General features: G+C 48.9%; 1 protein-coding gene across 1 annotated transcript; it reads left to right on the top strand.

The window, feature by feature from the left end:
• Positions 1 to 1,075: 1,075 nt before the first annotated feature.
• LOC148106694 (NBPF family member NBPF6-like) lies at positions 1,076 to 13,081 on the top strand. The gene is made up of 9 exons (XM_087860577.1): positions 1,076 to 1,092; positions 3,607 to 3,782; positions 4,832 to 4,883; positions 5,663 to 5,835; positions 6,891 to 6,942; positions 7,699 to 7,889; positions 10,168 to 10,407; positions 12,620 to 12,785; positions 13,000 to 13,081. The coding sequence occupies exons 1-9, from the start codon at positions 1,076 to 1,078 to the stop codon at positions 13,079 to 13,081; spliced, it is 1,149 nt and encodes a 382-aa protein (XP_087716703.1).
• The last annotated feature ends 711 nt before the right edge of the window (positions 13,082 to 13,792 follow it).

Below are 13,792 nucleotides of genomic sequence, written 5' to 3'. Positions count from 1 at the left end.
GAGGTCACTCTCCAGTTGGTGTGGCATCTCCTGTGAGAGCCGAGGGTGCTGAGGCTCAGCAACGTCATGTCACTTGCCCAGGACCCCTGGCCAGTGGTTAGTAGGATCTCAGACCCGCACCAGCTCAGACTGCCCACTACTCTCCACTCAGTCCTGTCAGGGCCTGTGTGGGGATGGGGTTGGCCCTGTCCTCTCTGCTTTTGTACCAAATTATTGGAAACAGTTGTAAATGTAAACAAAAAGGTTGCAAGAGTGCCCCCAGAGATCCCTGTGACCCTGCCACACATCTGCCAACTCCCACCCTGTGAGTCACTCTGTCCTGTGAGCAGAGCCAGGGGCTCTTCCAGCCCCTCTGAGAGATCAATGTCTCCATGAGGCTTCATCCAAAAGCAGTGAGAGCTGAGAGGTCCCGGGCCTTTTCTGTTGTGACGAGGGGGGCCCAGGAGGCTCTTCACTTGGCTGCCTGGCACCCTTCTAATGCTGCACAGCACCCACTGACAACTCCTTCTCCCCATGCCCTAAGAACTCTCTAGGACCTACTCTCTCTAGGCTGTAGGAAGAAGGTTACGACTAACGGAATGATAGAAATGAACTTGTGTGCCCATGCCAAGGCCTGGTGGACTGAAGGGGGTGATTTTCACCTCAGGGACTTTACAGGCTGGGCACCTGCCGTCCCAGTATCCCTAGGCTAGGACACAACACTGACATCTCCTTCATACACGTGATGTTTGCCTTTGTACCTGCTCGCAGGGTGGTCTCTCAGACCGGAAGGAACATCATACATGGGTGTTCTGGGAGTGCTCAGCTAAGGAGCCCTGGGGTGGATCCCATTGAAATCTCTTCTTGCTTCAGCCCCGATGCAGGCTCCCTGTCACCAGGGCCCATCGAGTGGAAACGTGACTTTCCAAAGGGCAGAGGTGCAAATGTCTGGAGCACAGACACAGCCAAGCACTCAGGTGGCCAATTCTCTGCAACAGCAGCTGGAACAGCAGTTGGATTGTGGAGACAACAGAGCCAGGCTCGGCCTCTCCTCTGCCATCGGGAGCCTGGATGCCAAGATGGGTTCTGGGAACCAATGGCCGCTCTTCCAAGGTGAGAGGGACGGGGAGTAGGAAGTTCTACTCCCTGTGTTGGTTGTCACAGGCTTGTGGCTGGAGGCAGCAACGGAGTGAGGTCGAACCCCATGATGCTCCAATCCAGTGAGGTCAGCAAGAGCCCGGTGTTTAGTATCAGCTCTGCCCCAGGTCCTGGGTTTGCAACTTTCTGGCTCTATAACTGGCCAACTTATTCATCCTCTTACCTAGTTTCCCCTCTGCCCCTTCATCGGAAAGCGCAAAACTAGTATCTCCATTCCATCGATACGGGAAAGAAGAAACGGCATAAATTCTAGGGGGCCTGATTCAACAGAAATTGCTTGACAACATCTATGAATTTGTCATGTCTAATTTGTGGGTCGCTGTGGGGCTTTAGCCCTCGGCAAATGGTTTCGGGGCATTGTTTCATGGGGGATGGGGCAGTTGTCAGAGGCTCCACTTTCACTGGACCCCATCTTCCCTGGCTTTCTCAGAAAGGCTCGTGTGCCCAGTTTTCTCTCCTATGACATATTCAAGGCAATCTTCCCTGTTCGGTGCTCACAGTCACAATGGTAATACTGGCCTCACAACACTGTCTCCCACTTATTTTTCTTTTTTCCCTTTTCTAAGGACATAAGTGGCCCCTTTCTTACATGAAGTGCACATGTCACTCTCTCCTCTGACCCTCCGTCTAGTTCATCATCTCCCCTCATCTCCGGGGCCTCGTCCCCAGCTTCCTCTTCATCAGGACCCACCTCTGCTCAGATTTCCTAAAGACTGAGCTTTCTGACCTTCCCCTGTGTCGTGCGTTCCTTACCCTCCTGCATTCAGTGCCCCTTCCTGGAGCCTGGGGTGGCCTGGGGCTCCTCTGTCAGAACTACCTGAGAAATGGGGAGATGTAGTTCTCAGGTGGAGGTGACATAAGCAGCAGACTATGGCACCGGGGAGAGGCCCCAGAGAAAGAGCTCAGAGAATGTTCGGGGAAGCACAGCCCCGACAAGGGCCTTAGAACTGGTGTAAGGTGGTATCTCAGTGTGGATTTGATTTCAATTTCCTTGATGGCTAATGATTTTGAACATTCTTTCGTGTGTCTGTTAGCCATTTGTATGTCTTCAAAGGAAAAGTGTCTATTCATGTCTTCTGCCCATTTTATGATTTGTTTATTTGTTTCTTGTGTATTAAGTTTGAGAAGTTCTTTGTAGACCTTGGATACCAGTCTTTTATCTGTAGTGTCATTTGCAAATATATTCTCCAATTCCAGGTCTGCCTTAGTTTTTTTGACTGTTTCCTTTGCTATGCAGAAGCTTTTTATCTTGATGAAGTCCCACAAGTTCATTTTATCTCTTGTTTCTCTTGCCTTTGGAGATGTGTCACGAAACACGTTGCTGTGGCCGATGTCGTAGAGGTTGCAGCAACCCCTCGGAAGCAGCCGGGTTCTTCCCCAGGATCTCGGGGGAAAAGAATCAACTTGTTGTTAGCAGACTCAAGACAGGATGCTGTGATGATGGCCTGTCATATCAGGGACATTTATTTAATGGCTGAAGAGAGCAATGCCAGTGATTGCTTCCAGGGCCCTCCTCAGCCCTCCTGGATGAGTTCTCTCACAGTTGCCCGTTTTCACTCTGCTTCTGTTGCTCTCCTGTGCTACATGGGACCTAAGAGTGGGCATTTGTGAAGGGGAATCTGCTTCATGTAACTCTTTCTCTTCCTTTATTTGCAGAAAACGAAATTGATCAGGAGGGACCAAAAGGACAAGAGTCAGTTGCCCCCAGGTAATTCTGAGTTCTTGGGGGCTGTGAATTCAAAAGTGGCACCCAGGGAAAAGCAGAAAGTGCTGAAGAGAACTATATTATCTATTCGGTCGATGACAAATTATCCATTTTCACCATGTTTTCTGCTTTTTTATGGTACTTGGATTGCTTCCATTTTTCTTAATTACCTCCCTAGTTGAGTAACCCACAGTCAGCTGACCCAGGTAAACTTAATATGTCACAAGGATCGCCGAGCTCGCTCATTCTGTCCTCCGTGCTTTATTGAGAGATGCACGTCTTCTTTCTGCCTGTTAGATTTATCATGTTGACATGGTTTCCTAGCAAGAACATATCACAGCAAGAAGACAAACATATACTATCATGCCAGATATTGAGAGAAAGAGGCCTTTCTGGATGAGATAGCTGGGACAGTCACTTGGTAACAAATGCAGAACTCGATGCCATTTGACAGGAAGGGGGAAAGCCACGATTCTGAGACTCTGTGTGTAGTGAGTCATGATTGCATGACACAGAGATAATTGAGGCTCCTTCTTCACAAGCTTGCTACTTGGCCCGTGCACTGAGCACTTACTGTCCTTTCTATCTGCTGCTCCTGTGACAAACAGAGCTTGTCGCACTCAAACAAGAAGAGTTGTTTCTCTCTTGAATGGGTCAGCCTCTCTGCTTTCTTGACCATTCCTTTGTCCCTTCCATCAAAGTCAGACAGGACATAGGATTTCAGATCCCTCTCAGGTTAATCTTCGGTTGTCCCCACCATGCAGGCTCAGTGGACAGCTGCTAGAGGTGGTAGAGCAGGACGTCTCACGGGACTCTCCAGATAAACACTACTTGACATATTCAGTTCTTCCCGACCTGTCTGACTCCTACTGGCCTTACAGGAGCACCGCCATCTTCTCACCTGAGGACCTGGAAGTCTGTTCCTCTCTAGAAGTGGCCAGTGAGTACTCCATTGTCAAGGTGATAAAGCTCCAACTGGACACCCACATAGATCTCCTGTTCTTTGTATCCCAGACCTCTGCTGTGCCGAGAGAGGTCATCCCTGTGGGGAGGCCCTGTAGAGACATATTGATCTGAACTGGACTCTAGGATTGAGTTTTAAACACAGATGTCAAGTGTGTCAGGGAGCTTTGCTCTCTTCCTAGTCCCAAGGCAAGCCCATGTCATGTTGGGTTCTCTGTCAGGTCATTGGGCCAAAGGAGGCAGGACAAACTCAACTCACCTCAGCAACATGACCACAGAAGTTGTCTGTCAGACCTAATTTGGATGAAATATATCTTCTCACCTTCAATAGCTCTACGTTTCATCTCTGAGCCAGGTCCTTTACGAATCTATGCCTGCCACTGTCAGTTGGCATTCTTGTCCTGGGTTAACTGGTTTTGCTATTCTAAACCCCGCTTGTGTCTCCCCTTTGGGTTGACTTGTCTTCCTAAACAGTTGTCTGAAAACCCACCCTCAGTGCCTCCACTGATAGCTTGTTTGTGTGTTTCCCAAAGCAGAGCTGTGCTTTGCATTCCCCCACCACACGAACTGAGCCAACATTCTCTGTAGCACCAAAGACTCACTTTCATTTGAGGGTTTGTCGTTGCATTCCATCTGTTCACTCTCAGTATATAAATTCCAGTAAGTCTTCAACAAGCAGGCTCTCTGATGAGAGAAGGCTGAATTCTGCAGTAATCCTTTTAGAATGCTCAGAGGCTGGATCCCCAGAATCTGTATGAAAAAGATAAGTACAGTGTTTGTACAGACTTAAGACAAGGGCAACCGTGATGATGATCTCCTAGAAAAAATAAATTTTTCCCAATGCCTCAGGCCAGGAAATCAAGCCACTTATCATAAGACAATATCAGAAGCACCCTGAAATATTCTTCTGACTAAACCTGTTCTCACATTGAGCATATCTGAGTACCTGGCTAGCATTAGACACTACATTATTAATGTACAGAGCAGGATCTGCTTAATGACCTCCCTGTCTTTATGTATTTACAGAAAACCAAATCTCTCATAAGGAGGAAGAAGACCAAGACCCGATAGGCCCCAGGTAACTCTGAAGAATCCTGGGTTGTTATTTCAGTGGTTAAACTGAAGGACTGCATTTCAAGGAAGAAACATAAACTGCCAGACATGCCTGTTTTATCCGTTCTCCAATCACAAAGTACCTTTGTTTAACCATGAAGTGTGGCTTCACATGTTACATAGTTAAGTTCCATTTACTGACCCCTTCACTTCAATAACCTGAAGGGCGTGGAACTTGGTGAATTAGCAGTCACTGGGATTCTCTGCATTCCCCTGTTCTATCCTTTTGGTAAAACGAGAGTGAGAGGCCTATATGCCTCTCCCTGTTAGGTGTTACCACACTGAGGATATATTATAGCCAAAGAATACCTTAAAAAAGCACTCACGTCATAAGAAAGAGGCAACAATGACACAAGGTCTCTCCATATGGATGTTGTCTTTTAAAGCCTGTGTTCACTTGGTCACCCAAGGTAGTATCAACAATATTTATGCAAAAGTGTTGAAGCCACCTTTAGGATTCCCCATGTGCGCTGTGAGCTATGTGTTCCATTCCATAGTCGTTCAGTTTGTTGCTCAGAAGCTTAGCTCTGCGGCCACTATCCTGAGCACCTTTTGTTCTCTATCTGTCTCTACTGCCCCCACAGCACCCACTCTCTGCCCCTGTAACAGGAGGATAGTTTTTGCTGTTAATCACGGCTGTGCCCCTTTGTTATAAGTATACTTCTCGGCCTCCCATCAAAACCAGTAGGATGCTGGGGTGTCTACTTTTCTTGTGTTAAACTTCAGATTTCCCGACCCTCCCAGGCTCACCGCAGAGCTGCCAGAGGTGGAAGAGGATACCCCATGTGACTCTCTGGATGAATGCTATTTGACTTATTCGGCCCTTCCTGACCTGTCTGACTCCCTCGGGACTTGTAGCAAGGCTGACATCACCTCATTCGAAGATCTGGACATCTGTTCTGCTCTGGAAGTAGCTAGTGAGTCCTCCATTGTCAAGGTGATAAAGCTCCAACTGGACTCCCAAGTTGACCCCCTATTTTTGGGATCCCAACCTCTGGTTGTGCAGAAATGTGTCATCGCTCTGTAGAAGCCCAGTAGACATAAGGATCTGAGTCAGGCTCTAGGATACACTTTTTAGCACAGACCTCAGGTGAGTCAGGCACCTGCCCTTTGTTCCTCATCTCAGGCCATGCTTATGGCTTCTGACAGAAGTTAGGACATTCGATTCAAGGCAGATGTGACAGCTAACACTCACTTGTGGTCCACATGCAGAGGTCTCTGTCTTTGTTCCTGATTTCCATTAAATATCTCTCTTCATCTGCAATGCTCTCATTTTCATAGCTGAATATTGTCTCTTGAATTTTTGTACCTGTCCAAAGATGTTGGCAGCCTTACCTACATCTTTCGATTTGTTGTTTCCCTGCCTGACTGCTCTGACTCCCAGTGTCTGTGTCCTCTATGTTGGCTGTCTACACTGAGTTGTCATCAGAGTATCAGGTCATCAACACCTCTGCCATCAGCTTGCTCGTACGTTTCCTTGAAGCACAGCTGATTCTGGCCTTTGCCCCTCCCATGCATGGCTCATATGTCTGTAAGCACAAAGAATTGTACACAAAAGGTTTCTTTTGACATGAGGGTTTGCAGATTCCATCCATCAGTCTGGTCTCTGTGTCTAAATTCCCTTAAACCATTTATCTCATGGCATAAGGTAATGAGAGAAGGTTGCACTAAGTTTTTAGAATGTAGGTAAGCTGTTCCCCAGAATCTGTGGCAAAACACACGTTTCACGCTGTACACAGACTCTTGAGATGTGGCTCTACCACAGCAGGGAGCTCATGCCCAAAGGCTCAGGAAAGCAGACCAAGGCACATTCCCAAGACACTACCTGAGGCTTCCTGGATGGTTACTCTCATAATATCCTGCTGCCCCGCTAAGCGGCGCACAGTCCGTGTGCTAGTTGTATCGGATACTTAATTGGAATGTACACATGGTGTTGTTGAACGTGACTGGCCCTGTCTGTATTTATTTGTAGACAGTCATAATGATCTTGTGGAGGAAGAAGACCAAGGACGGATTTATGCCAGGTAACTCTGAAGAATCATGGGCTTTAATGCAGTGGTGATGTCTGGGGATCTTGGCTCTCGGCAAATCTAGAAACTGCTAAATGTACCTATTTCACCCATTCAGACACCCATAAAATGGTCCGTTAGCAATGTTCTCTGTTTCACAGTGGTACTCATATAGGCCCCTTTCTTTATGCGTCCCAAATTTGGAAGCTCAGGCCATTGACACAGGTATACTAACCAATCACAGGATTTCTTGCATTCTCACGGTCTCTCTTTGTATTGAGTCCAGCCTAAGATGCACATCTGTCTCTGCTGGTTTCGCATTATGACGTTGGCAAGAATTCATGGCAAGAAAAGTGTGTAAAAAAATTGATATCTCAGTGTTTAGACAAGTAGGCCTCGGACACACGAGCTTTCTAGGAATCTACAATGCTGCCAGTCTGGGGTTGTCTTGGTGCTTTCTGTAAATGTCAACAAAACGTATGCAAAAGTGTTGATGCTGGTTTTATTGTTTTCTGAGCGTGCTGTGTGTTGTGACTGCTGTGTGCTGGGGTGGTTCAGACTCCTTCCCTTTAGTCTCCCATTCTGGCCATGCTCTGGGCCCCTCTAGCTCTTGCTCCCTCCCTGCCTGCCTCATCTATCCCCAGTACATCCACACTCTGGCCCCAGATGGAGGCAGAATGGTTCATGGGAAGAAGACTTCGCATTTCTTTTCGGTGCCGCCCAAAGCAGCTGGGACTCCATGTTGACTCAACTTTCTTGTTGCATCTCCAGTCCTGCCTGTCACACGAGGCTCCACAGGGAGCTACCAGTGGCAGAAGACAATGAAGACCCGCAGGACTCCCTGGATGACTGTTATTTGACTTCTTCATTTGGCCATGACCTGCCAGACACCTGCAGACCTTACACAAGTGCTTCATTCACATTTGATAAGCAGGAAACCTTCTTGGGTCTGGATGTGGGTGGTAAGTACTCCCATTGTGAGGGGCACAACATTCCTGGGTGGGGGGGAGGTCAGGAAGCCTGTCTTCTCTGTATCCAACAACCTAAATCGGCTGAGACGTGCATCCTTGCCAACAGACCCTGGAGACTCAAACTGGTTAGAAATCTGCTCTTGGATTTCATTTCAAAAACACTGGGTTACCTGGGTGGCTCAGTTGGTTAAGCATCCAGCTCTTGATCTCCATTCAGGTCTTGATCATAGGGTTGTGAGTTCAAGGCCCACGTTGGGCTCCACACTGGGCGGGGAGTGTATAAAAAAAAGAAAAGGCATCATGTGGGTCAGACAATTTTCCTTTCCTTCTGTCCCAGACTTCCCTCTGCCACCAAGCTCCCTCCCAAGTGCAGGCCCTTGGTACCAAGTCAGTTTAGAGAGGAGAAATGCAGGGAAGAGAGCAAACCTTCAGCCACCACTATGTCAACTGTAGATATCTGGGTAACAGGACTCTTTCTTTTCTCTCCTTTTTCTTTCCTGCTTTCATGCTTACTTTCTTTTTTGTAAGAACCGACTTCTGCTACTCATGAGATTTTATTGCCAGTTGTATATCTGGTGTAGTGTCCTGCAAACTCTCTGGCTCTCCACGCAGATTTGCATGTGCTCCATATTTGCAGCATCTGTGATATTGTTGCTGAGCTCAAAGTTTTGGCTTCTGGGGAGCCCAGAATGCTCAGCATTTAGATAGAAGATCCTGAGCACCCAGTCCTAGCTTGACCCCGTGGTTTCAGTGAAGCCGAAGCTCTAGCCCTGGTTTTCCATCCTCCACGGATGGTGTCCTTTCCACGCTGTGTGCAGCTTCAGTGATTTTCTCCCCGTCAAGTGTTGCCCTCAGTAGCATAATGTCATGTAAATGATCAACGGTCCGTGCACCTGCCGTGGGTATTGGCCTCATTCTGGAGCAAAGCAGAGTTGTTCCCCTCTCCAGAATCTTCAGAAAAGTGCTGCCTGCTCAGCAAGACCCCCTTGGGTCACACTCGCATAGGAGTGCAGGCTAACACCCAATTCTCATTTCTTCCCACTCAGGCTACAATTCGGACTTTGCTTCTGGGAGAAGCATTTGCATTGTTAGCCGACTTTCCTTGCTCATCAAATCACCTTGTAGGAGCAGCAAGGAGTCTATGAGGTTCCTCACTGTGTCAATGTTGTCTAGTAAAATTGGCCATGAAACATTTTGTTCCTTCATCTTTTTGGTCAGTTAACAGTCTCTCCACCCTAGCACCACCTTCTCCCCTGTTTCCCATTCCTCTCGGAGGGGCCAAGAAGCAAAGGCCTCCTCAGGATTACAGCAATTCAGGAAGCAGAAATGAAACACACAGTTACTTTGCTTCGTTTGTCCGCCACGTCCCTTTCCGTGCCCGCTCACCAGCAGGGCTGTTGTGCTGGAGCCCCTCATGTCCTCAGAGGTCACTCTCCAGTCGGTGTGGCATCTCCTGTGAGAGCCAAGGGAACCGAGCCTCAGCAACGTCATGTCACTTGCCCAAGACCCCTGGCCAGTGGTTATGGGACCTCAGACCCACACCAGCTCAGACTGCCCACTGGTCTCCACTCAGTCCTGTCAGGGCCTATGTGGGGATGCGGTTGGCCCTGCCCTCTTTTTTTGTACCAAATTATTTGAAACAGTTGTAAATGTAAAGGAAAAGGTTGCGAGACTGCCCCCAGAGATCCCTGTGACCCTGCCACACATCTGCCAACTCCTACCCTGTGAGTCACTGTCCTGTGAGCAGAGCCAGGGGCTCTTCCAGCCCCTCTGAGAGATCAATGTCTCCATGAGGCTCCATCCAAAAGCAATGAGAGCTGAGAGGTCCCGGGCCTTTTCTGTTGTCACGAGGGGTGCCCAGGAGGCTCTTCACTTGGCTGCCTGCACCCCTGTAATGCTGCACAGCTCCCACTGGCAACTCCTTCTCCCCATACCTTAAGAACTCTCTATTACCTACTCTCTCTAGGCTGTAGGTAGAAGGTTACGACTAACGGAATGATAGGAATGAAGTCATAGGCCCATCCAAACGCCTGGTGGATTGAAGGGGGTGATTTTCACCTCAGGGACTTTGCAGGCTGGGCAACTGCCGTCCCAGCATCCCTAGGCTCGGACACAACACTGACATCTCCTTCATACACATGATGTCTACCTTTGTACCTGCTCGAAGGGTGGTCTCTCAGACCGGAAGGGACATCAGACGTGGGTGTTCTGGGAGTGCTAAGCTAAGGAGCCCTGGGGTGGATCCCATTGAAATCTCTTCTTGCTTCAGCCCCGATGCAGGCTCCCCGTCACCAGGGCCCATCGAGTGGAAACGTGACTTTCCAAAGGGCAGAGGTGCAAATGTCTGGAGCACAGACACAGCCAAGCACCCAGGTGGCCAATTCTCTGCAACAGCAGCTGGAACAGCAGTTGGATTGTGGAGACAACAGTGCCAGGCTCGGCCTCTCCTCTGCCATCGGGAGCCTAGATGCCAAGATGGGTTCTGGGAACCAATGGCCACTCTTCCAAGGTGAGAAGGACAGGGAGTAGGAAGTTCTAGTCCCTGTGTTGGTCGTCACAAGCTTATGGCTGGAGGCAGCAACGGGGTGAGGTCGAACCCCATGATGCTCCAATCCAGCGAGGTCAGCAAGAGCCCGGTGTTTAGTATCAGCTCTGCCCCAGGTCTTGGGTTTGCAACTTTCTGGCTCTATAACTGGCCAAATTATTCATCCTCTTACCTAGTTTCCCCTCTGTCCCTTCATCGGAAAGCGCAAAACTAGTATCTCCATTCCAACGATATGGGAAAGAAGAAACGGCATAAATTCTAGGGGGCCTGATTCAACAGAAGTTGCTTGACAACATCTATGAATTTGTCATGTCTAATTTGTGGGTTGCTGTGAGGCTTTAGTACTCGGCAAATGGTTTCGGGGCATTGTTTCATGGGGGGCGGGGCAGTTGTCAGTGGCTCCACCTTCACCAGACCCCATCTTCCCTAGCTTTCTCAGAAAGGCTCCTGTGCCCAATTTTCTCTCCTAAGACACCTTCGAGGCAATCTTCCCTGTTCGGTGCTCACAGTCAAAATGGTAATACTGGCCTCACAACACTGTCTCCCACTTATTTTTCTTTTTTCCCTTTTCTAAGGACATAAGTGGCCCCTTTCTTACATGAAGTGCACATGTCACTCTCTCCTCTGACCCTCCGTCTAGTTCATCATCTCCCCTCATCTCCGGGGCCTCGTCCCCAGCTTCCTCTTCATCAGGACCCACCTCTGCTCAGATTTCCTGAAGACTGAGCTTTCCAATCCTCCCCTGGGTCATGTGTTCCTTTCCCTCCTGCATTCAGTGCCCCTTCCTGGAGCCTGGGGTGGCCTGGGGCTCCTCTGTCAGAACTACCTGAGAAATGAGGAGACGCAGTTCTCAGGTGGAGGTGACATAAGCAGCAGACTGTGGCACCGGGGAGAGACCCCAGAGAAAGAGCTCAGGGAATGTTTGGGGAAGCACAGCCCCGAGAAGGGCCTTAGAACTTGACGTACTTACTGTCTTCTCCCTTGAGCCTGTCACTTCTCCATGGCGCCCACTGTCGTGGCCCCGACTCACCCCGCTGGCTCAGTTCCTCTCTCTGTGACTCAACTTCCACAGAGGACTAAGAGGGAAACCAGGCTCCATGCCGGGTTCTTTGTGCATTCCAGCTCTGAGAAAAAAATGCCACAGACAGGCTGACTTGTCAACAACAGAAGTTGTGATCTCACAGTTCTGTAGGTGCGGTAGAACCACAATCAAACAGGTGCACATATGGGGCCTGGTGATGCTGCCTTCCTGGTTTGGAGGTGGCCGCCTGACTCCCTTATCCTTCCAGGAGTGAGGGAGCTTTGTGGGGTCTCCTTTATAGGGCACGGATCCCTTCTAGGGGGGATGCCGACCAGATGCTCACCCCACAAAACCATCACATTGGGGATTGTGATTCACCTCTATGAACTGGGGGCGAATACAAACTGTCACGCCATGGCAGATGGCGTTACTCTGTTTTGTTCCCACCTGCTCCCCCCTGTAATCCCTCCGTGGTGTTGAACAGTCACCTGTTTCTTCCACCCTCTTTCTCATTGTCCTTGGATTTGTGTATTTTTTCCAATTTCAACTGACCAGAAGGGAGGTTAGAATATTAGGTTCCGTGTCCCCCAGATCCCTATTTAATCATTTACTGAATTAGGTACATACGTACATACAGACACACACATTTGTATCTCAGGTCACATACACGATGTATAATCCGTGTGTGTATTATCCAGAGTGTACACGTATGAAGTGCACCAGGTGTTGACGCATGTTGTGTCAACTCCCCAGCTTTCTCTTCCCTGGTTGCTCCCCAAAGGCTTCCCTTCAACTTTGATTTTAGCTGATGTCTACAGTCTCTTCCCACCAATAGCACAGCCTCTTTCCAGCCTGATTTCCCTGCCTTTGTCTTTTCTTCTCCGGAACTCTGTTTTTACCAATTCTGCTTCTCTGATTTCACTTTTGTCAACTGCAAGCACTTTGGCCTTCTGGCATTCTTATCCATGCAGGTAGTGTGAGAGAGATGAACAAAACGGGAAATAATCAAAGCGTGTCCATTGGCTTCCCCTCCCCTCTGAATACTCGGATGGCCTTGCTCCTTCTGTCCGATGTCGTCCTTTGAGGTCAGTGTGGGTGGAGGATCAGAAAGATCATGAATAACAACAAATCCTGCTGATGTGCTTTTCCATCCAGAGCTGGGTTTGGATGCTTCCCTCTGCGTGAAGAACCCTCCCAAGCTGGAGGGCGATGCCGCTGAGGCCTCGAGGGACAGCCAGTGTGAGTGTCAAGTCTTTGGCCACAGGAAAGCCCTCGGTGTCATGGAAGAGAAGATTCCCAAGAGAAAACTGCAGTTAGGCCGGTGGAGACTCGCATGCAAATTCCATGTCCCTCTGGCTTAGGGAACTGAGGTAATCATATGCCCTGTGGCTCTTAGAAACAGGGATTCCTATTGCTGTCCTTCAGATGATAGCTGCACCCCCCCCCCCCGACACACTCAAACTGCCTTGTCTTCCTCGTTTGGTCACTCCCACAGCTGGTGCTACCTCTGTCTGGGCTTCCGTCTGTTTCCCTAGGGACTGCCACTCTGCCAGCCCTGCCATCTCCATCACCTGGTTGCATCTGAACTCTGCTGTGTTCCTGCTGGGGCCGTCCTGAGATCCCCTCTCCCCTCCACTCATGGCCACGGGGAAGCAGGCCTCATGGCCCTCCTCGGCAGAGCAGTGTCAGTTACACATGTCGCCAAACACGAGAACTTTGCCGGAAATCACACACTTTCTCGGCTTCTTTGCCTTCCTTCCCTGCTTGCCCAACTCTGAGGCCTCATCCTCCCAGGAGCACTGTCTTAATGAGTCACTTGCAAAAGGACTCTCCTCCTGGGTCGTTTAGGGAATCTGACCTAGGAGGACACGTAACCCTCAACTTCTCCATGTGAATAAGAAGTGTAAAGCTGAGGAGAAAGAGCCTCCATGAGAAAAACTAAATGAGAACCTGTCACAGCTGGGAGTGGCACACCGGACTGCCTGGAGTTAGGTTTCTCCTCAGCCCCTATAATGTAGAAGGCACGTGTTGTGATGTGCACTGGGTTTATACGTCACTGATAAATCATTGGACACAACCTCAAAAACTAATGATGTACCATACACTGGCTAACGAAACAGAATAATAAACAAGTAAAATAAAGAATGAAAGAAAAAAAGAAAAAAAAAAGAAGAAAAAAATAAATATTACATAGATACCCAGAGTCCAAAACATAATCTCTTCCCTGATCAAAGGTCAAAGAATTTAGTGCTCTACTCTTATGACAATGAAATCCACAGTTCACTAGTCACTGAGTGGATTTCACAGCCCCCTGCAGGTTCACTGCAG

Source organism: Ursus americanus, unplaced genomic scaffold (genome assembly GCF_024610735.1).
Source record: "Ursus americanus isolate L20-20 unplaced genomic scaffold, mUrsAme1.1.p SCAF_140, whole genome shotgun sequence".
Lineage (NCBI taxonomy): Eukaryota > Metazoa > Chordata > Mammalia > Carnivora > Ursidae > Ursus > Ursus americanus.
Note: the sequence above shows the minus strand (reverse complement) of the source record. Positions and strands in the feature narration are given on the sequence as shown.

What these genes read in the sequence shown, in the direction of transcription:
- LOC148106694 (XM_087860577.1), top strand. An exon ending in CAAGACCCGATAGGCCCCAG is followed by an intron (nt 4,884 to 5,662) that starts GTAACTCTGAAG and finishes CGACCCTCCCAG; the next exon opens with GCTCACCGCAGAGCTGCCAG. An exon ending in CTTGGGTCTGGATGTGGGTG is followed by an intron (nt 7,890 to 10,167) that starts GTAAGTACTCCC and finishes TTCTTGCTTCAG; the next exon opens with CCCCGATGCAGGCTCCCCGT.